Source organism: Larus michahellis, chromosome 4 (genome assembly GCF_964199755.1).
Source record: "Larus michahellis chromosome 4, bLarMic1.1, whole genome shotgun sequence".
Classification (NCBI taxonomy): Eukaryota; Metazoa; Chordata; class Aves; order Charadriiformes; family Laridae; genus Larus; species Larus michahellis.
This window is the reverse complement of record NC_133899.1, coordinates 51,013,369-51,040,670: the sequence shown is the minus strand read 5'-3', so window position 1 is coordinate 51,040,670 and position 27,302 is coordinate 51,013,369. Positions and strand designations below refer to the sequence as shown.

Sequence of the window (27,302 nt, the reverse complement as noted above, 5' to 3'; positions counted from 1 at the left end):
CAGCATGCTGGCTTTGGCTTTGGTCAGGTTCGTGTTGGGAATGCTAGCGTATTCTTCTGTTGTATTAAATACAAGTTTAGTGCAGATGGAGATCAGGTATATTAACTTGTTTTTCTAGAATTCTTTTCCAAGCTGTAACCATAACTTTGTAGGTTATTCAGTAGCTCTTTTATGCCGAAGGATACGATTATGTTACTTTAAAATCTATTAGTAATACAACAGCATTTGCAATACGACAGACAGTACAAAGAACTGTTGATGTTTTGTTTCCTTTCTTTTCTTCTCCCCTTTTTAAAATCTGTTTTTGTTCTTTCTTTTTTTCCCAATTTAGTTGAGGAAAATTGGTGGTGGAGGATTTGGAGAAATTTACGATGCACTGGACTTGCTTACTCGGGAAAATGTTGCACTGAAGGTCGAATCAGCTCAGCAACCAAAGCAAGTGCTGAAAATGGAAGTAGCTGTGTTGAAGAAATTGCAAGGTACGGCTGTACCCTGGGTATGCCAGAAGTAGAATGTCAGTGTATCTTCTTAAAAAATCATTATAATCTCTATTTAGTAATAGTTTGGGTAAATATTCCCCACATTCTGCAGGTTATTGCTAAATGGTTATTAACAGTGGAATAGAAGCTCTTTCAGCTTCTGAAAGTTTTACTACAATGAACCTTTTCTTTGGAAGAGGTTGACGTGAAAATAAAAAGAACAACAAAAATTAAATTGCTGCAAAACTTATCATAAAATCATAGAACCATAGGGTTGGAAGAGACCTCTGGAGATGATCTAGTCCAACCCCCCTGCCAGAGCAGGGTCACCCAGAGCAGGTTGTACAGGAACGCGTCCAGGCGGGTTTTGAATGTCTCCAGAGACAGAGACTCCACCACCTCTCTGGGCAGCCTGTTCCAGTGCTCTGCCACCCTCAAAGTAAAGAAGTTCCTCCTCATGTTTAGGTGGAACTTCCTACGCTCAAGATTGTGCCCGTTACCTCTTGTCCTGTCACTGGGCACCACTGAAAAGAGCCTGGCCCCATCCTCCTGGCACCCAGCCTTTAGGTATTTATAAGTGTTGAAAAGGTCCCTCCTCAGCCATCTTTTTTCCAGACTGAAGAGACCCAAATCCCTCAGCCTCTCTTCATAAGAGAGGTGTTCCAGTCCCCTAATCATCTTGGTAGTATGCTCAACTGTAGTTTATTCTGGATCTATATCTTGTCCTTACCATTTTTGCTCTAGCCTTTGTTGTTGTTTTTAGCTTTTTGTTTCCTCTTTGAGATGGTCTCTTTTTTTTCCTGTACTCTCTAGCATTGAATATTTGCGGGTCCTTCATGTAACATGCAAAATAAGAATATTTGCATTTCTTTGCCTGTGCAAGTGTTGCCAAGAATAGTTCTAATGTTGAAATGGGAAACATTTTAAAAAAAACCACACAAACAAACAAAACCCCAACTTTAAAATACTGTAACTTGTAGAAAAAAAAATTATTATTGCCATGTAGAGCCCTGAAATACTTTTAGGGTTCAGGTCCTTGACCATTTAGAATCACTGCTTTGAATAGTGTCCTGGGTTGAGCGACACAGGACTAATTTCTCTTCTAATGCTGGGGAAAACTCCACTTCTGGAAGACTCTAATGTCTGAATTTGTGAAAATATTTACTTTATAGCCAACTAGGCTATGTGGGATTCAAGGTCTGAATATTTTCAAGCCTTGCCCGGTGCACGGAAGAGGAGGAGTGAGGCCTGGGCATTTGACCCAGGCTGGCCAACAGGATTATTTCATACCATGAACGTCACATTCAATATAGATTAGAAAGTTTGCTGCGTAGTTTCTCTCTCTTTTGACGGTGGCGATCCAGAGAAACTCCTTGCCCCGATGCCGGACCCCTGAGCCCTTCCCTTCCTCTCGAAGCCGTTGCGCTCACAGTGTCCGACACTTAGTGTCCACTGCTGGGAGTGCACAGCTTCCTGCTGATAGAATTGGCTGAGTATAATTCTTGTATATCTTATATTAGTATAGGGATTAATACTGGTTCTTTAGTATTATTGTTAATTATTTAGTCTTATCCTATTAAATCTATTTATATTTCAATCCTTGTGTTCCCTTGCTTTCCCCGATTCCCCTTTCCCATTGGGAGGGGTCATCGGGTGATAGCATAATTGTCTAAACGACAATAAATTGTATGGGTTTTCTCAAACCATAACAAATAGTCACTTTTGAGGTACCTTTAAATGCTTTAATGTCTGAAGGTATCCATACAGAGAAATATGCAATGGCTTCTCTTCATTGCTTTTCACAACATAAGATTATAAAAATAAAGTTTAAAGGGTGACTTTTTTCTTTAAAAAGATAGAAGATTTTGGCCAATACATCTGTCCCTGTCAGCAGCCCGATTTTTCCAAACTCTTAGTTTGAATAAAACAAAATCTGTATGACATACGGTGCTGCCTAATCTGCTGTAAAGGTCACGTTGCAGCAGAAATTGACAGCCTCTATAGATTTAAGAGGGCAAGCATGTCACATGGCAGAGTGTTAACAAACTGTTCCTGTGTTTATGTATTTTTGAAGAATTTCACAAAACCCTCTAGTATTTATATAGTTGAGCAAGGAGATTCAGGGACTGCATATTAGAGTTCTAGTCCAGTGAGGAACGGTGCATTTCAGTATTACAAATTGTAAACTTAGAAACCATTTGTGAGGATTCTTGAAAGACATTATCTTAAAGACAGTGAGTTTTGAATAAACAAATACCCTGTAACTCTTGAGTTTTTAAATGCTGAGAAGTAATTTTTCACAAGTTTGTTTTTTTTTTTTCTGCACATATGAGCTTGATTCTATTTTTAACAAAACCCAGAGTCTTTAAAATGGTGTAGGTGAAGCAACTAAAGAAAGAAGGAAAACAGTTGAAAATGAAATAAAATATTGGCATTTGGTAGCACTACAATGCCAATGTATTTGTAAAAACATAGCTTTATATGTGACTGTATAACTGGAGTGCCTTAAAACTTTCTGCTGTGAATTTACGTATAGTGAAGTTTGAGGTAAGTTATTGCAAAAAGTCTTTTTTCTTAGTAAAAACTTTTTTACTTCTTGAAATATTTTTGAAAACCAAAAATGTTTTCTGAAATAATAAAAAAAATTGATTTTTGAATAATTGCCATAGGGCCTTACAGAAGTTATAATTTTCATATCGCTCTTCCTTTGGGGAGTATAATTCCTTTAACAACCCAAGTCTTCCTGCAGAAGAGTCTCTGGTTCTACTGAAGTGCTGAAAAAGAACAGAATAATGAAACACCTGAACAGCAGATCCACTGAGGCAAATAATCCAAATAATATATAATCCAAATAAAGATCTTCCAGTTATTTATTTTCTCGATATTATTTCCCTGCGAAAACAATAAATAGAAGTTTTTACGTAACTGAAACCCTGATTTTGTATGAGAACTTTAGAAGGTTTTTTGACAATCTTCCTTACGAGAAAAAATCTAAATATTATTCCTTATCTTTAATCTTTTTTTATTCTCTTGTACAGTTTAAAAAAGAAAAAAAGAAGTTGGTGATTTCATGATAGTAACATCAGAGGTGACCTTTAGTCATTGCTGTGCAATTCCACATTACGGTGTAACTGCTCTGGTTTTAGATAAGGAAAATTGTAGATGATCAGGAAAGTGACTACAGTAAGAGATGGGTCAAGGATGAACCCTTTGCATATATTGGGATTTATAGTTTGCACAGATACATAACTTTATTTTTACATGCGTATATTTTTATCCGTACTTAAAGGATTTTTATTAAATAAGGCTATGGTAGAGACCATTTTAAATTATACATAAAATCTTGGCTCCTACAAGCCATTCCTATTAATTTTTCTACCTTCACAAGTTTTCGGTATGCAAGAGCTAAAAATTTGAAGCAGATAGAAAATAAAGAAAAATGGACAAAAATGGGGAGTAGAAAACAATTTTATCATTGATTCTTGAAAAATATTTTTTATTAAATGCTTCATTTACCATATAGAAATTTTTATTATTTTTGACAAATTATTTTTTCATGCAGATTCAGAGCAGGTGAAATTGTAAACAGTTCTTTTAGGATATTTTTGTAACAACCTTCTAATAGCATACATCCTTGAGACCAACTTTTATCTTGTTCTTCTATCCCTTTTTGGCATGTGTGTGTATATATATATATATATATATATGTATGTATATAATTACTATCCTTTTCTCAAAGGGGTTATGTTCTTTTACGTTCAAGGTGTTCTAGTTACCTTGGACATAAATCAGAGGAAGGAATTTAATTGTCGTGAAAATACTTTTTCTTGCAAATATTTGGAAAGTTTGATGTGTGAATAGTATGTAATGAGAGACAGTGAGCTGACAGTGTCATTCAGTATTCTCTTGATGTGTGGATCTTTTTTTTTTTTTTTAAAGTTTATTATCATATACAATTTCTGGGAAAATTATAAAGAAACAGACTTTCGGGAAATAATTAAATAAATAGGTGTAATATGTCAGCTCATCCAGTCTTTATGAGAGCTAGGCACGTTCTCAAGGTTATAAATGTGCTTTCGAGTGTTTCTGAATTAGAATCTTATTTCACAGAAACTGTGAAACTGAAATGAGAATAGCTGTTGACAGAAGTGCAGGGATGTACTATTATTTTATTATTTTTGATTTCAGGAACTTTGAAAATTAAGAGTCATTCATTGTGGGGGTGAAATGAATCGAACTTTGTAGGTATGCAGTAAAGTGAATAATGAAAACTTTAGAGAAGCTCTTTTAAGACCCTGGTATAGCAAAACATGCTTAAATATGTGAGTAGTTGTATGACTTCTTTCTTAATTGTGAAGGAGGAGCATGTTCACTGGTATGGCTATCATTACATCAATTGCATCTTTGATGATTATTTTTTATTTTTCGTTTTTTTTCCTGCCAACAATGCTGTCTCCTAATTATTGTTGTCCGAATACTGTTTAACTCTTTAAACTCTGTTTTTGGTTGTGTTTGTTTTTTAAAAAGAAATCTGCTGCAACAGATGGTTGTTTTGTTTAATCATGTTGTTAGGCCATCTGTTCCCACAGTCAGATGGGAGAAGACAGATTTATCACATCTCACTCGGTGAGAGTGAGACTCACTCAGTTGGTTTCTGTCTCACACAACCTTACAGACTTCTCCCTCACTCATTTGCAGCTCTCTATCATAATTTAGTGATGGGTTGTGTCTGATGTAGGCTGAAAAGCAAGCTACAGTGATACACTGCAGCCTGGGGAATGGCATGTATGCTTCCTACACTCCCTAGAAAGCTTTTCAAGGGTGTAGTTGCTCGTTGCAGTCTGTTGCCATCTTCTTCTCACCCTGCTCCCCAGCCATGTGGCTCACAGGTGTAAGAAAATACTGTTTTCTTGCTAAGGGAAAATGAACTGAAGGTATCTGCAAAGGTGTAGTAGGTGCGTATAGCCCCACTGGAGTGGCGGAGGATCATGCTATTTGAATAAGGTATGCAGACCCTACTTCTGCCCTTTCCCCTTTGCTCAGATTTTCATAAAATTAGTTTCCAGAGAATTTACCACACAACTGGAGTTGCTGTTCCAGTTAAAATGGGGTTTCTCTGACCAAACTGAATTTTGGATGTCTACTGAATTTGTCAGATGAAATCTGACTAATATGTTTCTCTGAAGATGTTCCCTCAGCATACCCACTGTGGCTGTAAAATGAATCATAAATATTTGAGATGAGACTTCATTAACTAGAAACTGCAGCAATGAATATACAAAATTTCATCTTGACAAATTTGCTGCAAATCCTTTTTCTTCATAAAATTATACTGTCTGTAACTTTGCCTGTCTTTTACTTAAACAAATGGGTGGAGGGAAAGACTGGAGGAAAAGCAGTGACAATTACAGCTTAGCACTTATGTATATGCAGAAGTTGTAGAGATTCCTTTTAAAATAATTTTTTTTTATGAATCCTGTACCATTTTCTTTGTTTGAATGGGCCTATTTTAATTCTATGTGGCAGGGAGCTTCCTGAGGAAGCAATAAACAGGCAACTGCTCTTCTGTCAAGTGAAGTGAAAATATTCAGAAGCCGTAGGGCCAAGTTTTAGGGATTTGATGGAGCTATGAGTGCAGCAGTAAAAAGTCCTCCCAGATCTGTAGCTAGCAGTGATGGTGTTTTGAAAGCAGTAATGTTTTTTTCAAAATTTTGAATTGCTTTTCCCCTGTCACCTTTTTTCCATTTATGACATTCTGGTAATCCTAAGGGTAAAGAAATTAATGAAAGAAACCTTAGGTGAAACAAATCTCACACAGCTTTAGCAGCCATTTGTGACCATCAGCTTTCTCTTGGCTGTAGCTTCCATGGTTTCAGAAAGGAAGGTAAACGGCCTGAGGGACTTAAACCCTACAGTACCCTCTTCTGTCGAGGGGTGGGTTCATAAGGGGTCCCAGGTTGTCTTCAGGTTGATGAACACAGATGGCAAAATGACAATGAGGTTGCATTGCCCTTCTGTTTTCCTACTGCAGTCTTTAGCTTGCCTTTTTCTCTACCTGGAGAATCTTATGCTTTGACTTACAACTGCATGATAGTAGTAAGGAGATTATTTTTGACCAGCCCTCTTCTCCTTCACAGGCTTTAAAGAAAATTGTCTGAAACCAAACGGTTTTTTTTGTTGTTTTTTTTTTTTTTTTTTAAACTACTACAGTACTTTTATCTCTGGTTCATTGTACCTGAGCTGAATTTGTCTTTTGTAGCTAAACAGCAAAGATCATATTCTAGAAAAAGATATTCATAAATTGGATTAGTTGAATTACATTTTCTGCAATTTTTTAATACAAAACATGACCTGCAGGTAACTACTGTTTTCTGTCATTGCAGCAGCTCCAGCTTATGAAAAAAGAGGAATGGTGGCTAGAAACATTGTCTATAACAAGCCATCAGCAAGAAAATAATCTTTTCCCAATCCAAAATGCCTTGAATTTGTGGATATTTAGGCCTGTTGCCATGCATGTTTACTTAGGGAAGAGTGATAGGTGTGGTAGGGCTGCATATTTTATGGAAGTAGTACTGATGTTGGTTTTACAGCTGTTGAACTGTGGGAGTGGGGAGCTAAGTTTGTTAAAGATATCTAAAGAAATATAACTATCTCTGCCAGTAATTTGCTAGGTATTTAAAGGAATAAACCACAAAATTTCATTATTATTATTGACTAATTTGCTTCTTTTTCCTTAGGAAAAGATCATGTCTGTAGATTCATTGGATGTGGAAGGAATGACAGATTTAACTATGTGGTCATGCAGTTGCAGGTCAGTGTATCAAAGAGAGCTCAAAGTTTGCTTGTGTGTTTTCGTTTATTAGCCAAACATATGCGAAAATACCAGTAAAATTTTAGAGGATGACAAATAAAAAAAAACACAAAAAAATGATTAAAAAGATCATGAAACATCATGAACGCATAGGAGTGAGAAAACCTAAATTTTTATATCCTTATCCTTCAATATTCTTTCCATAATTCTCTCAGAAAGGAGAAAGTTGCATCCTCAGAAAGACCTGGCTATTGAAAGAGTGAATTGTGATGTCTTCTGAGATAATTCACATTCCCTTGAAGTCATCACTTGAAGATAGTCTAAAATATAATATATTAGTCTCTGCATTTTGTTGGCTTTTTTGGTCAAAGTGAAAAGATATCCTTTGCAAGTGATAGAGAACACTTAAGTCGCTTTACTGAAAGACTTGTTCCTGTGAAAAGGGATAAAATGGGTGATTTGCACTTAAAGTTGTGGACTTTTTGTCCTTTATCATCTTGCTGAATATGAATGCTGGAAAAAGCGTGCAGTGGTTCATACTGTTGGTCATATGTTATTTTGACAAACCAGCAATTCTGTGATGTCATGGGGGCACACTTCTTGCATAGTATATTTTTCATCAGTTTAGTTAACTCATCTAAGATGTGCTGTATAATTAAATAAATTATGTACTTTCCCTTAAAGAGGTGAGTGTAAAGAAGTCTTTGTGAGCAGTTTCTCAGTGGCATTTTTTCAGATGTGACACAGATACTACATTAACTAGTAGCGTATCTATTAGTCTTCTAAAAGAGATTAGTTTGGTCCATGTTATTTAGGAGTAGAAAGATACTGAGGTTCATATTTTCAAAAATAGATTCTAAATTTAATGTTGGAGATACTCAGTGGCATATACTCATTACATTTAGGTGACATGTATTATCCTTGAATATGGAAATAGGTAATGAGAGTATTCTGTGGTTAAAAAAGAGGTAGTAGGAAGACTTTATGCTATCCGTGAATCTTGGTATTAGTATTTTTTTTATGAAAATGTCCTTTTAATTTGATCAGGGTCGGAACTTGGCAGACCTGCGTCGGAGCCAGTCTCGAGGAACATTCACCATTAGTACCACTTTGCGGCTTGGGAAGCAGATTTTGGAATCTATTGAAAGTATTCATTCTGTGGGATTCCTGCACAGGGACATAAAACCAGTAAGTCTGCCCATTAAATCAAAATAGTCAAGTAAGATGTGGTCATTAGATGGCTGCATATATAAGAATAGGTTCTATATTAGATGTTAAAATGAAAAAAAACTGAGAAGGGACAGAAAATTGAATGTTTATTCATCAGATAGGGCAGATTTTTTTTTTTTATTAATTAATGTTGGATTGCAACAACAACTTTGGTCTTTGTCATCATTGTCTCCAGTTACTTAGGCCTCCTTGCAATTTTCTGTAGTTAAAACTTCCAACTTTCATCTGTAGCATCATGCAATCAGGACTATTTGCTGTGAGATATGATATAATGAATTTGGCAATTAATATCTTCACATAATAAATCTAAGAGAATAGATACTAGCTGTAGGATGTATTTGTAAGGTCTTCAATAGCGACTTTTTGTATTTAATATGCCAAACAAGGAAAGAAAGACTGTAAGAGAAAACTGTTCAATTGTTCTATTCTGCAATTCTAATAAAATGAGTGTTGTCAAAATACCACAAGGACAGTGCCTTCCTGGTAGCATCATGCTTTTGTTCTTATTTTGTTCTGTTTTTCTTTGAATTTATTCCTGAAATTGCATCAGCTATTTTTAGTATTGACAATATTAAAAATGTCATTAGAACTCTCAACTTTCAAAATCTGTGAATGAGAGAAAATAAGCAAATCTTATATTTTCTAATAGATGCAAATAGGGCTCGTTATATCTGGCATGTGTAGGTAAATTTCCTGTCAGCTGAATGTTGTTTACATAAAGCCTCTGATAAGTTTCTGTGCATTAGGGAATTTTCATTTTCATCACTTCTTCCTTGCAAGCGTTTATAAAACTTGTGTTCTCTCTGACCCCTGCCTAAGATTTCATTTCATAGGCAAAGGACACAGAGGCAGTGAATGTCAAGTGAAATAGGTGAGGAGGAGTTCGCTGGAGCGCAAGATTTTAATGATGAAAACAATTCCAGTTTTGAATGGGAAATGTGTTCCTTTATGGCGGGCAGGATGGATTTGGGACATCTTGTTATTTAGCTGTGTCTTGGGGTCTATGGACTCAAATAGGATGGAAATGGAGAATGCTGTGAGGGGATGGAAGAACCCCAGAAAATTAAATGGCGAGTCAGGATGAAGAGCAGTGTGAAGCAATGCATTAGGTTCATAAAAGAAAGAACTTTTCTTCCCCTTTAGGAGTTGTGTTGTGACTTACACATGCAAAATAAGGCACAATTGCTTTCTAGCATGCAGGTTTCCTGGCTTGAAAATACAAGTCCATGTTATCCTTTATTATGTATCTTTTAGGTGGATTATACTAAAAGCAAGCTTTGTGCTGAGCTGAAATCTTGAAGTCCTTAGTTCGTTATTTGTCTTGTGATGAATTAGGCAATGCTGAAATTCTGTTCCATTTAAAAATAATTTTGATCAGGCTCATTTCAGTTCATGGTTTCAATTGGTCTTTACCCTCAACCTGTGACATTGAAGAAGCTGTGAATTTCCGATTTATTTAGAACAGTACTGCTGTTTCACTTAATGGAAAAAGAAGAGTAGTTTTGCTAGAGTTAGTTGCGTTAAGCTTTCAGCTTGTTCAGATGTGTAGTTTTATCTTTTAGCTTTATCTTTTTTTATATCACGTAATCCATTTTAAGGGGATTTGGTGGGGAGAGACTTAAACCAATTCAGCCAACATGTTCAAACATTATAAACTAGGAGTGTTGAAAAACTTTTTATTCTTATTTTTTTAAAGGGCTAACATGGAATGTTAATCCATAGAGGCAAATAAAAAAAATTACTGAAGCTTTTCAGAATGAATTGACTCCCTAAGTCCTCAGTGACTTTCCAGCTCTTACTGTTTGGCCATTTTGAGATATTTTTTTAGTTTTGTTTTTTAAAGTCTGGTTCTTCCCCCTCCCATGAAAAGGAAAAGGCAGCTTGCACTCTTTATTCTGTATTCTGCATATATGATATTAGTGCATTTGTTTAGATGAACATGTTAGCCCCTGGGCTGGTAGTTTTTTGAAATGTCCAAATCAAAATATAGGAGTGGGTGACATGATTGGAAAATTCTTGCTAAAAATGTATTCTGAGGGATGAAGTAAGATGACAATCTCTTTGGACTGTGTAGGCCGCTGTTCAGATGTGCTAAGATGGATGTCCGATTTTCTTAACAACATTTTCTTCACATTCAATGGGAGTTTAGTAGAACTGAAAGTATGGAAGGAAGGCTAGAGAAATAGAATGCGGATTTTCTATGATTGTGTTACTTCATTAATACGTGCACATATTGAAACATGTGTGGGTGTATATATCTATATATCCATCTGTATTTGTTTTTCTTCCTAGTCTAACTTCGCAATGGGACGTTTTCCTAGCACCTGTAGAAAGTGTTATATGCTGGATTTTGGCTTGGCACGGCAATTTACCAACTCATGTGGGGATGTCAGACCAGTAAGATATTTTTTCACAGTTGTCAATTTTATTAACTGAATGTAGTAATATGCTGTCTTTTTTGTCTGGAGAAGTATGGGAGTTGCATTGAACTGGTAACTGATATAAACTTGACAAACATCATTCCAGATCAGAAATGTCATGTGATTTATTGATTATACTAAAAGATTGGCAGCCGGGAATGAATCAGGTTTCAGATTTTTGGCTTGAGGCAGAGGTCTAGTATATGAATTTTTTTGGGTAATCTATCTTTTGGTTTGGAAAATCAAGCGACAAATAGGTTTTCATTAAATATCAGAGTAATACAGCAGAGCTGAATTTCACTTGGTATGATATTGTGTTTAAAAAAAAAAAAAATTACCTAGGAGAAAAAAGTCAAACACTAAACTGAATATATAATCTTCTGAAAGAGAAAGTCTGAATAATTAAAACAGTGATAGGACACTAATTATAATATATAATGGGACGTAGTTGAGTGTAGTTGCTGTATTCCCATGTGATGCAGTCTGAAGAAAATTGTAGATAAAAGCCTATCAATGAGGACATTACAATTTTAAGTACAGTAGAGCTTCCCTAATTCACTGGCGGGCAGTCCTTTTGTTAATTTCAAAGTTTGAAAATGAGCACGTCAGTGCCATGGTACATTTTGATGTTTTAAAGAAACATATTTATTAAACTACTTTAGTTTACATTTTGATGGTGATACTGAATAATGTACTAGTCAATATTGTGTAGCACGTTTATTAATGTGATGTGATTTGAGTGATAGAAGCCATAAGTGCAGGATTTTCAATTTTATTTTGCCTAAGAAGTTGGGAAAGTGGCAAAACTTTGTATGCAAATTATGAGGTGTATGAGTTAGTAAGGTAAATTAGCGGGGTTCTGCTGTACTCTATTCCTTCAGCCATAATGCTGGACACTGCAATGAAAGCAAAGACAGGGGAGACCAACAGAGTGGCTGCTGCTGTTGGAAAGGTGAGCTAAACATTTTAAGAAGTTTTAAAATTTTTTTTATTTCTAAATGTTCTTGTCATGTTCTGTATATTTGGCTGCTTGACCTGTAGTTTGAAAAACAATTCCCAGGATTCTGTAATTTCTATATGCATACACACCAATGGTAGTATTTTTGAAAAAATAGGTGATAACAAAAAATTTACTATTTCTGCTATTCTTTCTTTTGTAACAACTCAGCTCTTGCCTTTTGATTTTCATTGCAGTGCCCTACAATGTAACTGAAGTAATTCTTCAATTTAATCTGTTTAGAATTTTCTGATAGTGTAATTCATATTAGTAGAGTGGCAGTGAGGGGGGAAAAAAGACAGTACTTTTATTTGTACTCAATAGTCAGAAATGGCTCTTGTATAGATAGCAACCATACTGTTGGCCTTGCTTACTAATAAAATTTATTAATATTTTCATTAAATGTGCTATGTGCTTCTCCTTAAGGCTATTCTTCTTCTAAACTCCATTAGATTTCTTCAGCAGATACTGCAAATAACCTGGAACAATGTAAAAGCATGTTCTCCAAAAAACATAGTACTCTATTGGTAAGAACCTGTTCCTTAGTTAAGGTTGATTATTAGATTTTTATGATAAGCCTAACTTTCTATATACCTGACTTCTGCAGAAAGAATCCAGTCCCATTGAGATTTTACATATCAACCCTGAGTCCCTGAAGTTCTATGATGTGTTCTAAAAGAATCAGAAGTTTTGGAAATTATAGTGTCAGGTTTTAGTCCTTTGTCAGCTTTGTATTTCCTTCAACATTAAGGAATTCCTGGTGGCTGTAAATGTTTGTTCGACTCAAAAAGACAAAAGAGGCTTATATGGATACTGCTGAAAGCGGAAAAGTTTATGACTTTATGATTTCCCTCCAGAAATCAGTGGCCAGCACTACTGGCTAGCGTATGCATTCCAACAGGTGGAGATAAAAAGTCGAGTTATCTTCGAGACTGGTAGAGAAGAAAGGTGTTGTGTAGTTCTCTGTCGAAATGCAACTTAGACTGGCAAGGGGGTTGAAACTAAAAGGCAGTTACAAGAATAAATTATCATCAGTTTTATATTATAAATCTTCATGTTAATATAGGTAGTATTCACTTGACTGAAGTTCAAACAAGAAGTTGAAAAGAGGTCCTTAGGTGAGGAAGACTGCTTTATTTTGTGCAATCAGGTCAAGAAGCAAAGAGGAAATGAGAAATTTATCAAACCATTAAGCTACCCAACATTAGACTCTTAGTTAATTCCAGTACGTTGTACCAAGACACAGGAATGCAGCAGTTTCATACGACTTCGGTGTGATAAGGTGGTGTTGTTTCAGATCTGTTACAAAAAGAGGAATTATAAAACTTGGGAATCCATGGTTTTATTCCAGTATTTGACTGAAGTATGTGCTAGTGGCTACTGATATGTTCAACCATCCATTCGAACCCTTCTTCATTTCTGCTAATCCTGTGCTTATTCTAGTCTGAATCTTTTCTTTGTCTCTCCTCTCTGGTTTCCTTTCTACATCTACCTCCTCATATTGCTTCACTTCTAGTTAGACTAATTTCTCTTCTGCTTGCAATTTTGGTGCCAACTGGAATAGTACAATGCAGCTAAGTGAAATTTTCTTCGCTCTCAGTTCCTTTTCTTTGCACCATTCTGAGGGAGTAAGAGGAAATTCAAGCTGTTGCAGCTCTGGATTGAATTATGCCTCATGACAGATAGAACATTTGAAGAATTTGGATGCCTGATTCAAACAAGGCTGTACTGAGTTTGCGTGAAATTTAGTTTTTCAAAAGCTCAGGCATAATCAGGTTTGGATGACTAGTAGAATATTCCTTGACATCATCATAGTATACTTTCAAATCCCTCCTTGTCTGTCTTCATTCCAAGGCACACTGGGGTTATAGACTTCCTACAGATTATTGTGGGGGTTAATAAACAAACCAAACTTTTCTTTCAGCTGCATTCAAGAACAGTTTGAAATGATTTACTGAATTACAAGCAAGTAGCTACAAAACCAGTCATCTAACGTGAAGAATTTCAGCTTAAATTGGTAATGTGGAGAAAGTTTCAAGCTGCTGAATGCAGGATCTTATCTGGAAAGTATTGGCCAATGTTTAAGTGTAGATTTCCCTACAGGTGCCATATATGGCAGTGAAGGTCACAAACAGGGAGCAGTGCTTGTGAGTCTGCAGAAATTTGATAAAGTTCCTGCAATATTCCAAAAGAAAATGTTTATACTTTAAAGTAGAAATGAAGAATCATTCAGGTTGGAGAACTTAAATATTTTTGGTACTGTCTGTAGTAATTAATTTTTTGTTTCACATTGTTATTACAGTAGTTACCAAACATACTTGTTTTCATTACAGAAAATGCATTGATGACACAGACACTTCCCTAGCATGGATTTGGTTCTTCCTCATCTTTTCTGTGGTGTATAGATCCGTTCGGAACATTAGTTTCTTAGTTAATTTCCAAACATAGTTTGGAAGTTAGTTTATTAGTTTCCAAACATACAGACTTACCTGTCTGTAGTACTCCAAATCATAGCCTATGGAACTAAGTCTCTTATGCATCATATTAATTTAGTTACAGACTTTTAAAGAGTTATCATAGACTCTTTTGGGGCAAATTTTACAGTTGCATTGGATCTAGTTGTGTTCGCTGCAGTTTTCTCATCTTGCTGCCATGCTTTTCTACCTTCCTGAAACTGCTGCAGAATTAAGTTAAAAGCAGCTCTATCTTCCATGATAAATTAAATTACTCTCTAGAGTAAATAGAAGTTATTACAGCAAAAGTTGCTCCCAGGATTTTTGTGCTCTATAGGCACACAAAGCCTGTGTTTAAGTACTGCTTATTTCCGACCAGCTTGAGTGTGATTTCTCTTTTTCTCCTTTGTGGGAGCACTGATTTCTTGAATTCTCATTTAATTCTTGTTTATTGCTAGAGAGAAATTTTAAAATGAGACATTTGACACTTTAACTAGAATAAGAACGTATTTTAATTTATGATTTACTGTGAAATAAAATAAGGTTTATCTCACTGTTTTGTTTCTTCTGCTGTTTACCATAAGTAGTGTTGATTACAAAGTTCACAACAAATAAAGCCACTCTGGTTCACTCTGCCTTGAAATTAATAGTGACTTATGTATTAGTAAGTTTGAAATTATTTTATTTGTTAAAAAGTATTTTTAAAAAAGTATTAATTAAATTATCTAGGGATCATAATGTAATCAAGCTTGCAAAGAAAATTGCATAGGTAGATAATCTTGTGTTTATTTAGAGATGTTAGCATCCAGAACTTTGACGTTTCTGTAGTTATGCCATCAGAACTACTTTATAACTTCTCCATGCCCACGTGCTAACAACATACCATCTACTGACATGTTCTCCTGTGCTGGTTTTTCTTCTCAAGTTTACTAGCTTTTGTCTTCTGTGATTTCTGTCAGCTTTTTCTCCTTTTCTCAGTTTTCTCCATTTCCATTAGCACAAGTCTTAAATCTGTATCCACGTAGTTTCTGCCTTTATCTTTGGTGACAGTGTTCCTTTATCTGACTTTACTCTGGCTCCAGCTTCTTTCACAATTTAATTTCTAGTTTTATTTCTTCAGTGTATCCCTCTCTAGTTTTATGTTCCCTCCTTTTCCCCTTTATCTTCACATAGCTTCATTCATAAACACTTTTTTAATCTAGGCACATGATTCGCATTCATGATGTCCCTGTTCCAATACTGTTTCCTTCTGTTCAAACTAAAACTGTGTCATGTGTCTCAGGTATCTTTGTGAATATCTTATGATGAATTCAAACTTAGTCTCCTTTCTCCTGTGCCAACCACTCATCACTATTTCTGTTCCTAATCACTGCATGTGATGCTATCTTCCTGTCACTGAGGCTTACTGGCAGTCTTGACTTGATATGTCTCTACATCCAGTCTGTGTATGTATCCTGACAGTGCTTTCTGTATAATGTGCACATGCATTCATATGTGTATGTATGTATTCTTTTTTGGGCTTTTTTTTTTGATTCACAAACCTGAATTCTTGTGTAGGCTCACCATCCCCACCTGACTGTTACAGTATCCTTTTTCTGGTTTAATGAATGCAAGGTTTTTGCCTTGACAAACACTAAAATTCAGGGTGCTATTACAGACACAATTTAAGTGATTTGTTTTGATTATGTTACCCTTCCAAAGTGCATCAAACGAGCTACTTATTTTCATTTTTAAGGCTGTGCCCGCACAGCCTATTATCTTTCATTCAAAGTAAAGATAAGCAACAGTAAAGATAGTGACCTCCTTCCATTACCTAATTCTGGATTTTTAAAGAAAGAAACTTCATTCTTTATTTCAGACTGTTCCTTATGTTGTAAGGAAGATTTCTGTAAGCACCCAAAACCTCACTGTTTTTTTTTTTTTTTTTTTTTTTTTTTTTAAAATCTCTGTTTGGAAATAAAACTGGAAAAGTATCATTATTTTCTGTTGAAAATAACCTTTGTTTGACCCTTAAACCTTCAAATATAGTCTGTTATGACTGTAATTATTGTTTAAGGTTTAAATGGAAGGCATGCTTAACAGCAAAAAGCAGAATTTAATGCCAGTCTATATAGAACTCTGCAAAGATGGAGATAATACTGCATATGGAAAAGATTATCTTCTACTACAAGAAACTGTACATGAATGATAGGAAGTCTTATTTATCATAGAATCATAAAATGGTTTGGGTTGGAAGAGAACTCAGAAATCGCCTAGTTCTAACCCCCCTGCCCTGGGCAGGGACACCATCCATTAGACCAGGTTACTCAAAGCCCCATCCAACCTGGTCTTGAACACTTCCAGGGACGGGGCATCCACAACTTCTCTGGGCAACCTGTTCCAGTGTTTCACCACCCTCATAGTAAAGAATTTCTTTCTAATATCTAATCTAAATGTACCCTCTCTCAGCTTAAAACTGTTACCCCTCATCCTATGACTATACTTCCTGATAAAGAGTCCCTCCCCAGCTTTCCTGTAGGTCCCCTTTAGGTACTGAAAGGCCACTATGAGGTCTCCCCAGAGCCTTCTCTTCTCCAGGCTGAACAACCCCAACTCTCTCAGCCAGTCTTCACAGGAGAGGTGCTCCTGCCCACTGATCATCTTTGTGGCCCTCCTCTGGATCCACTCCAACAGGTCCATGTCCTTCTTGTGTTGGGGGCTCCAGAGCTGGATGCAATACTCCAGGTGGGGTCTCACAAGAGCAGAGTAGAGGGGCAGAATCACCTCCCTCCACCTGCTAGCCATGCTTCTTTTGATGCAGCCCGGGAGACGGTTGGCTTTCTGGGCTGCAAGCACACATTGCAGGCTCATGTTGAGTTTCTCATCCACTGACACCCCTAAACCCTTCTCCTCAGGGCTGCTCTCAATCTATTCTCCACCCAACCTTTATTTGTGTTCGGGATTGCTCTGACCCAGGTGCAGGACCTTGCACTTGGCCTTGTTGAACTTCATGAGGGTTGCGTGGGCCTGCCTCTCAAGCCTGTCCAGGTCCCTCTGGATGGCATCCCTTCCCTCCAGCGTGTTGACCGCACCACACAGCTTGGTGTCGTCAGTGTATGTGCCAAGGGTGCACTGATTAATCCCACTGTCCATGTCACCAACAAAGATGTTAAACAGTACAGGTCCGAGTACCAACCCCTGAGGAACACCACTCGTCACTTGGACATCAAGCTGCAACTCTTTGAGTGCAACCATCCAGCCAGTTCCTTATCTACTGAGTGGTCCATCCATCAAATCCATGTTTCTCCAATTTAGAGACAAGGATGTTGTGCAGGACAGTGTCAAATGCTTTGCACAATTCCAGGTAGATAATGTCATCTTCCCTTATCTACCAATGCTGTAATGCCGTTGTAGAAGGCCACAAAATTTGTTCACGCACGATTTGCTCTTAGTGAAGCCATGCTGGCTGTCACCAGCCACCTCCTTATTTTCCATGTGCCTTAGCATGGTTTCCAGGAGGATCTGCTCCATGATGCTGGGCACAGAGGTGAGACTGACTGGCTGGTAGTTCCCCAGATTTTCCTTATTTCTGTTTTTAAAAATGGGGGTTATGGTTCCCTTTTTCCAGTCAGTGAGAACTTCATCAGACTGCCACAACTTCTCAAATGTGGTGGATAGTGACTTAGCAACATCATCTGCCAGTTCCCTCAGGACCTGCAGATGCATCTCATCAGGTCCCGTAGACTTGTGCCCCTTCAGGTTCCTTAGATGGTCTTGAACCTGGTCGTCTTCTTCAGTGAGTAGTTCTTCATTCTCCCAGTCCCTGCCTTTGCCTTCTGTGACTTGGGCGGTATGGCTACAACTCTTGCTACTGAAGACTGAGGCAAAAATTGTTGAGTACCTCAGCCTTATCCATTTCCTGGGTAACCAGGTCTCCAGTTTCCTTCCGGAGAAGGTCCACATTTTCCCTAGTCTTTTTCTTATCACTGATGGAAACTGTAGAAGCTTTTCTTGTTGCCCTTGATGTCCTTGGCCAGATTTGATTCTATCAGGGCTTTAGCTTTCCTAACCTGATCCTTGTCTGCTCGGACAATTTCTCTGTATTTCTCCCAGGCTACTGTCCTTGCTTCCACCCTCTGTAGGCTTCCTTTTTGAGCTTGAGTTTGTCCAGGAGCTCCTTGTTCATCTATGCAGGCCTCCTGGAGTTTTTGCCTGACTTCCTCTTTGTTGGGATGCATAGCTCCTGAGCTTGAAGGAGGTGATCCTTGAATATTAAACAGCTTTCTCAGGCCTTTCTTCCCTCCAGGGCTTTACCCCACAGTACTTACCAAGCAGATCCCTGAAGAGGTCAAAGTCTGCTCCCCTGTAGTTCAGGGTAGAGAGCTTACTGTGCACCCTCCTCACCGCCCTAAGGATCTTGAATTCCACCATTTCATGGTCACTGCATCCAAGGCTGCCCCTCATTCCCCACCAGCCCCTCATTGTTGGTGAGAACAACGTCCAGTGTGGCACCTCCATCCTTGTTGGCTTCTCCTTGGCCTTGTTGGCCTCCTCTGAGAAGGAAGTTATCATTGACAGATTCTGGGAACCTCGTGGATTGCTTATGCCCTGCTGTGTTGTCCCTCCAACAGATTCAAAGTGACTGAAGTCCCCCATGAGGACCAGGACTTGCGACTGTGAGGCTGCTCCTATCTGTCTATAGAGGGCCTCATCTGCTCGGTCTTCCTGGTCAGGTGGCTGGTAGCAGTCCCCCACTGTGATGTCACCTGTCCCTGCCCTCCCTTTAATCCTGACCCCTAAGCTCTTGGTTGGCTTCTCATCCACAACCGGGCAGAGCTCCATGCACTTCAGATGGTCATTGACTATAGAGGATGATGTTCCCTCCTCATCTCCCCTACCTGTCCTTCCTAAAGAGCCTCTATCCTTCCGTTCCTACACTCCAGTCATAGGAGCCATCCCACCATGTCTCTGTGATATCAGTAAGATCATAGCCCTGCAGGTGTGCACATGTCTCTAATTTCTCTTGTGTATTCCCCATGCTATGTGCCTTTGCAGAGAGGTATTTAAGCTGGGCCCCCGATGAAGCTGACTTACTGGCTGGAATGGCTGGAATTCCTTTTTGCTGCAACCCAGGTGCTCTCCTATTGACCTATGATCCTTCTCCAGGCTCTGGGCATCTCTTGCTGGCACTGGCATCAGGCTGGTAGGAGTGGGATGGATTAAGTTTCCCCTCCCCCAGCAACTTTAGTTTAAAGCTCTCTTCATGAATTTGGTGAGTCTATGACTGAAGATGCTCTTCCCCTTCTCTGACAGATGGATCCCATCAGCCTTTGGTAGGCTAGGTTTCTCAAAGTGAGTCCCATGGTCTAAGTAGCTGAACGCCTGGCTTTGGCACCAGTCCTGTAACCATTTGTTGACTCACCAGATTCAATGGGCCCTTTTGAACCCCTTCCCTTTGACTGTGAGGATTGATGAAAAAAACTACCTGTGCTACAGAGTCCTTTACCCTGACTCCCAGAGCTCTGTAATCCTTCTTGATGCTCCTCAGACTGCTCCTGGTGGTATGACTGGTGCCCATGTGGAACAACAGCAGCGGATAATAGTCAGTGGACTGTATGAGGCTTGATAGTCTCTCAGTGACATCCATGATAACGAGCCCCTGGTTAGGAGCACACCTCTAGAGAGTGCGTCAGGCTGGCAAATGGGTGTCTCCATAGCTTTCAGAAGAGTTACCTACTACTATCATCCGTTGTCTTTTCTTAGTTGCACTGGTTGTTATATGGGGAGCAGATCGGGCTGCCTTAGTCAGCTCCAGCATCTCTCCTGATGTGACAGGTCTTTCCTCTTCAGCCTGCAGAGCAGTGAAGCGGTTCTGCAAGGGCACCTCAGGCTTTGGGGGAAGTCTTCCTTGTGCTGGTCCTTCTGCCCATTTGTGCGTGTGCTGTATGCATATTGCTGGTTTCTTATTTTGAATTTCTGAAAAAAGTAGTTTCAACATTGCATTTTCACTTTAGCTGTTATTAGTTGTTTCTTATAGACAGGTTTGGAGGGAGGACTTTTTGTGGTCTTTTTGTTTTACTTTCTTCCTGAGAAGTTGTGGTGTCTCCTTGGACTTCTTACCTGGAAGAGTGGTCACAGCAGAGAGCTTAGAATGAGAAAGCCTTTCTTGAAGATCAGCCCAACTAATTCCATGAAGGGTTCAAGTCATACTTCTTTATTAAAGGATCCCCCAGAGTTTTGCTGTCATGCTTGTCAGATCCTAAGACATTTCAGTGTCATTTTTGGAGATGTCATTCATCTTAATACTACCCCTCTTACTGTGAGACTCCATGCTGATTTAGCACCATTCAGACCATGCTACCGAAGAGCCCATTCAGCTGTAGCTGCTCCTATCTAAATACTGTTTTGAAAAATGCAGGTTTAATATAAAGAGCTTCTCAGAAAGTAATATTTAAAGAACAGGAAGAGGAGTCCCAAGTGAGCAATTCAGTTGTTCAACACTTGTAGTGCTTACTGTATTTTTCATTGCATTTTGGAGTGTCACGTGTGGACTGCCTGTTTACGGAATTGAGGAGCAAGCAGTTTTCAGCCCATTTCACTGTTTTTTTTTGTGCCGTCAGATTTGCAATAGCATGATTTTTCACCCTTGCATTAGATTATCTAAAATGACCTTCATTTGGTTTCCAGCAGACAGATGACAGTATGACTGATTTTGAAAGTAAAAAAATAAGACTTGAAGGAAATATATTGTAGTTTATCCACCAAGTATATGATGGAATCTAAGAAATTGCTTCTGTAGGTATTAATGCCTTCTTTATTCCCACATTTTTGTATCCATCAAACCCCCTTTTTCAAGAAAAGTGCAGAATAGTCACAAAGCTTAAGCTTTTGAAGTCAGTAAGCAGCAGTTTTCATATGAACTACTGCTATAAGGTGCACTGATTTTTACATATCTGAAGGACACAAATAATTCACAAGAAGTATCTCTTTCCCTTCTTAATTATCAGTTAGGTTTTACTCATTCATTAACTCAGGGACCTAGCCAATGATGTGTTGTTTGGGTCATCTGTTCCATCTGACTCAAGCTTTCAATATAAAGGATGGCACGGTGTTAAAGAGGAGAGGCGTTCTACTAGTTTTTAAAATTGGGAATAAATTAATTTCTATAAACATAGAAGCATATGGTTTTTGTTTGGGAAAACTAGTAGGAAATTTCTTCCTTATTCTTCTTGGTTTCCCTTGTACTTCTGTCATCTCCTTTTTTGTTTTTTTTATATAAGCTTCTTTTCCCACATTGCAGCCGAAATAGCTTTTTTCCTCTAGTCCTCTCTGCAGAACTATATAATTTCTTCCTCCAATGATATCAGAACTCTTTTTCAGAAAACAATGAAATAATAAATCTCCAGTGTATTTCCCAAATAGTTTAGTGAATGCAGAGTTTCTAACTCTTTATTTTTACACATTGATTGTGTAGGTAGTATTCTGTTGTAAAGTTGGTAAAAACAGATAAAATTGATTATAAATGTAATACAGCAAGTGTTAGCGAAGGACTAATCTTTTCTGGTGTTCCATAATAATTATCTGGACTGTAACTTTAAATTCAGCATTTTCCTTATGGGAGAACATCAACCCTCTTTATAAAGAGGACTGAGAGTTCGTTTCAGGAAATTATGGGAAGAAGTATTTGGGGAGACTATTTTATGTAATGAAGAGGTTTGTGTTCAGGCTTTATTAGTCTTATTGAACCCTGGCTCTTTGTCCTTTTTTTTGGTTTGTTTGTTTGCTTGGAACACATTTTGACCGCATATACTTTTGGGAAACCTTGAACAACATTTTGTGTGTAGCTGGGAATAGGGTGAAAGAATATGGAAACTCGGGCAGTAGCGTGTGTGTGCATAGGCTTCTGAAACTAAATTTTACATGTTGAGGACAGTACTAGGATGCAAGTATTCGGGGTACATGTAGAATTAAATTCTAGAATGGAAGTTGATAAGGAAACACTCATTGGTGGGAGGAGCCTTGTCTGCTGATGGAAAAGAGAAAAATGTGTGTGGGAAGGAGAACGAAAGCTGCTGGGGATGATGTAGGCTGTTAAGGAAGGAGGAAACAGGGGCAGAAGAATAAATTGTTGGAGAGAGGAAGCCAATAATTGAATTAATGGTGTAGATCAGAATTTATTACTGCAAAGCAGGGTAATTTAATTGTGGGGACACTCAGGCAAATTATCAGGCAAATACGTTTAGCAGGATGCAAATTTAGTTTATTTGAGATTCATAGTCTACTGTTTATTCATTTTTGAGAGTATTGTCAAAGGGTTATTTTACCTACCATTTTGTTTCCCGTTGTCCTAGTGATAGCTGAAGTAAGTAGTGCTAGCATCTGTGTTTTCTTGAGACAAAGAATAAATTATTCTTTTTGAATGTAAACCTAACTTCATACAGCCTTCAGTTTACATGTCTCTATTTACATGGCAATAATAGAAAGTGAAGGTGTCAGCTGTGGTACATAAATAGAAAACTTTGAGGGACAAAATTGGAAGGACATCTGCATTCTTAACATCATCAGCTCTTGGGTAGTTGTCATCACTCCTGTTTTAAAGTGAATTTTAACCACAACTTTTCTTTGAGGTACTGCTAAATTTCATATAAAGAAAGCAAAATAAAACAAAAAAGAAGCCGCTAGTCTTTGCTCTTGGATAGATTAACCTTTAAAAATTAATTTGACATCACAATTCTTTAAAAATCCATAAATTCAATCACCTTGTTTTATCACAGGCCTGAGTTTTGTGGTCTTTTATTTATGTGGACTTCAAGTTACAAATAACTGAATTGTACTTGTTTTACAAAAAAGATAGCATAACATGTATGCAAGCTGAGCTGACAAAGCTAGGGTAAAACACAATTGAAAAACTTCCATAAGAAGGCAGTATTTAGATATAACCTTCTTATCTAAAACATTGGTGTTTTTCTACTCAATATATAGATCTCACTCACTGGCTGCATAAAGAATTATTCAAATTAACGTGCAGTCCCCCGAGTCTGGTAATTCAGACTCAGCAAAGATAAATGAAGGAGAAAACTCCTTTTTGCCCCATTTGGTGCTTAGTTTGGAACGTGGGCTTCCAAACTAGTTAGGACTAGTAGTATCCTAACTAGTGGGTTAAAAGGTATTCTGAGGAGACTCTGTTTTGCCTGTGGAGCTGTTGTATTTTTGATAAGTAAGGCTTTTTAGGTCAAAGGGAGAGTTACCCTATGACTGCTTTCCCCCCTCTCCCCACCTTTCTCTTGTCCTTCCCAGTGACTAGATTTTAGGTCATTCTTCAGTTTTTATTTAAACAAAATGAAGAGCTTTGACAGACATGATCTGAATTTCAAGTGTCTAAACTTTCCAGTATTTATTTGAAATAAGTTAAAAATAAAAGTTGCGTTCTTTTAACATACGTTAAGGAGGTTTACAGTATTTTAGATCTAACTTGCTTGATTTTTTTTTACCTGGAAATTTGAAATATTAAACCATACCAAGCTGGGAAGCCCTGATTTTAGAACAACTAGGAAATGTAGCACTATTTTTTCTGATATGCTTTGCATTAAAGTAGTCACAAAACTCTTACGCTAAACATTAACAAAAATACTCAAATCCAAAGGAGACAGAGTATCCACCAAAATTTTCTGAGGAGATATTCATGCTCTTTACTGGCGACCTGTCTCTCTGATTCCTGCTAAAGCAGAAGGTACACCAGCTGCTGTACAGTCTGACCCTTAGAAAAATGCAGGAAGAGCAATTCTGAATACAATGTTTAGATCTTTTTATTATCTAGGGAAGCGGTTACAAACCTGTTCACATCAAACAATGAACATGTTATTCTATTCAGATGTTTATGAACGAAATCAAGTAAGTGCTGCTTGCCTTTCTTCAGTGCCCTCAGATTCTGAGGATTTTCCAGCAAATGAGGTTTTATCTTCAAGTTTCACTTTAGGATGACAGATGGTGTTCTGGAAATATACTTTAAGAAGCTGAATTCTTAAAAACAAACAAAGAGACCCAACAAAAACCCCGAAACAAAACAAGCCCCCAAAAAACCCCTGCCTGGAGTGCTGCACAGAAATGTGTTGGTAAATATCAAAGCAGAGTATTAAATACAGTTTGAAAGCTTTTAAAGTGTATTGTACTTCATTTAAATACAGGGGTAGAAGGAAGGTATACATTTCTTGTATATTCTTTTTTTTTTTTTTAACTTCACGTAAATTTGGGAATGGTTATGCATTTGAATTGAATGGTGTTTATTTCTTTTAATATTCTGGAGTGTCTTGATCGCTCTGGAGGACTAGAGAATCTTCCATTCTCTAGAACTTCCATCTTTTTCTACCTTACCTCCTGTCATCTTGGTGGAAAAATTGCGCGTTGTTTGTTTCAATGTTTGGAAGAGAACGTAGTTTTTATGGTACTGAAAGAGTGGAAGCTGTCTCCATTAAACGCTTTGTGTGATGGTCAAAAAAGTGGGATAATTTTAAGAACTAAAGGAGCAATGCTGAAGCTACACTGTTGTGAGAAAAAAGATCACTGTGAATCTTTTGTCCCCTCTGAAGGCAGTTTGGACCCACAGACTGCTTCAAGATGGGTTGCTCATATATGCTTTTCAATCTCCTTTTCAAGTAAATGCTGTTATAGCCTGGTCTGCAAACATTGATATTACTTTAAGAAAAAACTCTTCAGAAGTGGTCCACAGATAGTACTGACTAAAAATAGTGCAGTTTCCTTTATTTGCCCCAGTGCCACTGATGATGTAGAATTTGGTTCAGTAACTCCTGAATAATACCTTAACTGTGTGCGTTTATTATAAATAAGAGTCTGTATACTGGAAGTTGTTCAATAATAGTTACTGAACATTGCATTCAGATTAAAATTTGGATTAAATTGAGAGTGCCTATTAAATTCAAGCGATTGGCAGCACTTTGGTCAACTCCAGAAAATTGTGAGATTGATCAGGTTTTGGTTTTATTTAAAGATCAGGAAGATACGTTGTATCTTCAGGAGTTCCTTGATACATTCTCTGCTTTGGGTGACACAGATTACAGCAAAATCCAAGGACAACCAGGACATGGTTTATGAGTACAGTATAAAATGGCAGTGAATTACATGAAAAATAATTAAGTAGTACAAAAAAATTCCAGGGAGCTGTTTCAATTGATAGCGCTCCATATTAAGCATATAATAAATAATTGGCTAAAATATGTTAACTGGTCTAAAAAGACCTCTCTTCCAAATCTGACTAAAACTGTTGAAAGCCAGATACTGAAGGGTAATGGTCTATATCACTTTGTTAAATGTACTGTTCAGTGCTTGTTTCATCCTGTCGAGAAGCCTTTTGTTGCTTGCATTTACCATATGCTATTTTTTCTCAGTAATGTTCTCTCAGTCCCAAACAGTACATTACACAGAAGATTCAAGAGCTGGGACTGTAAAACATTAAAAATAAGTAATAGTTTTGTACTGAACTCTCTATAAACCAGCAGAAAGGCATAAAATGAACAAGAAATTATAAACAAAGGAATATTTTAAATCTTTAGTGTGTAAATGTTAATTCATTTGATTAATGTTGCTGCACTGTGTGTTTTACAGCAATTAGCAAAATCAGTTCAGCTATTACAGCACAAATAAAAATAAAAGAAGGAGCAATATGTGGTATAATTCGGCTGCCAAATGGAATGTAGTAAGCTCCTGAAAATAGAGTTGGAAACTATTTACTGCATGTTCTTTGTTTCTAATTAATAAATAATAATTCAAAAGTAGTGTTGGAAGAGAGGACTGGGGTAATCCTTTGGAAACCTGACTATCCCTTCCTGTTATAGCCCACTTCTTCTTTCTTTGTCTATAAAATTAAATTTTGTATATTTTGCTACTGTAGAACAAAGAAAACATCTGAAGAATAAATATTTTAAAACTATGTTTTCAGCTTTTCTTCCCTAAATCTGCATCAGTCAGGCTATATTACATATATATTTGGAAATAGATGAGGTTTGCAAGATTTCCTTCTAAATTCTGAGCAAAGCATTTGATAGTTGATAGCATTTTAAAAAAATTAAGTACTTTAGAGAAAAAAAGCTTCGTTTCAGTACATGGAGTTCTGTTGAGTCTAAGATGAATTATTACAGCTTTATATTGTCTAACTTTCAGTTCTGTAGCAAAGGAATTATTACATATCAGAGCCATTCAATGCAAGACGTAAACGTATAGCCTCATTCTTAAATAACTTATACATACTCCTTTATTCTTTCCCTTATGTCATCTAAGCCAAAAAAGCCTCGAGCCTAATTCTTTTTTTTTTTTTTTTTCCTTCCCTTAAATCACAGGAGAAACCGAAGAAGGTTTAGAATTTTATGTCAAAATGTCCTACGTGGAAATGGTTATTTGCTGGAAAGACTAAGTGAAGAGCCCAGCAATCTGCATGAGCTGAAAGAATTTAGTTATTTGAGGCTCCATTTCTGAATTAGTGGTAACTTTATAGGGAAGACAAGGGAGCTAGTTTGGAGAGGTTTGTGCAGACATTATTTTTGAATAAAGAGATTAAAATAACCATTAAATTGCTAGGTTTCAAAAGTTTTTGAGGTAATGCATAGCTGTGATATACCTATCAGTGATACACCTATGCAGCTATAATGATACAGCTGCGTTATACCTACCGGTGTAACACCATTTATTATGTTTGTCTGCCATAACCTCCTTCAAGGACATAGAGGGAGATTATTTAAGGCATGATCTTTTAATGTATATATGTAGCATTTTCAGCATCCCCTGAACGTGATCCTTGCAAGTTTGATTGTGTTACTGACAAAGAAGGAATGAAGGAAATCAGTGGTGTAGTGACAGATAACTGGTGTCTCGTGTGTGATAGTACAAAGTGAGTTAATACAAAAGATGAAAAAAAAGCATTAT

The 27,302-nt window shown here is 37.3% G+C and overlaps 1 protein-coding gene across 3 annotated transcripts in view; it reads left to right on the top strand.

Annotated features, from left to right (window-relative positions):
* The window catches only part of TTBK2 (tau tubulin kinase 2), a 99,037-nt gene that overhangs the window by 31,959 nt on the left and 39,776 nt on the right, over window positions 1-27,302 (top strand). For 2 of the 3 annotated variants that reach the window (XM_074584689.1, XM_074584688.1), the window contains exons 3-6: window positions 332-479; window positions 7,217-7,290; window positions 8,338-8,478; window positions 10,813-10,917. In XM_074584689.1, the coding sequence (XP_074440790.1) occupies window positions 332-479; window positions 7,217-7,290; window positions 8,338-8,478; window positions 10,813-10,917 (468 nt within the window). Of the gene's footprint in view, window positions 1-331; window positions 480-7,216; window positions 7,291-8,337; window positions 8,479-10,812; window positions 10,918-12,399; window positions 12,465-27,302 lie in introns of those variants that run through there. The other variant, XM_074584690.1, reaches the window with a different exon arrangement.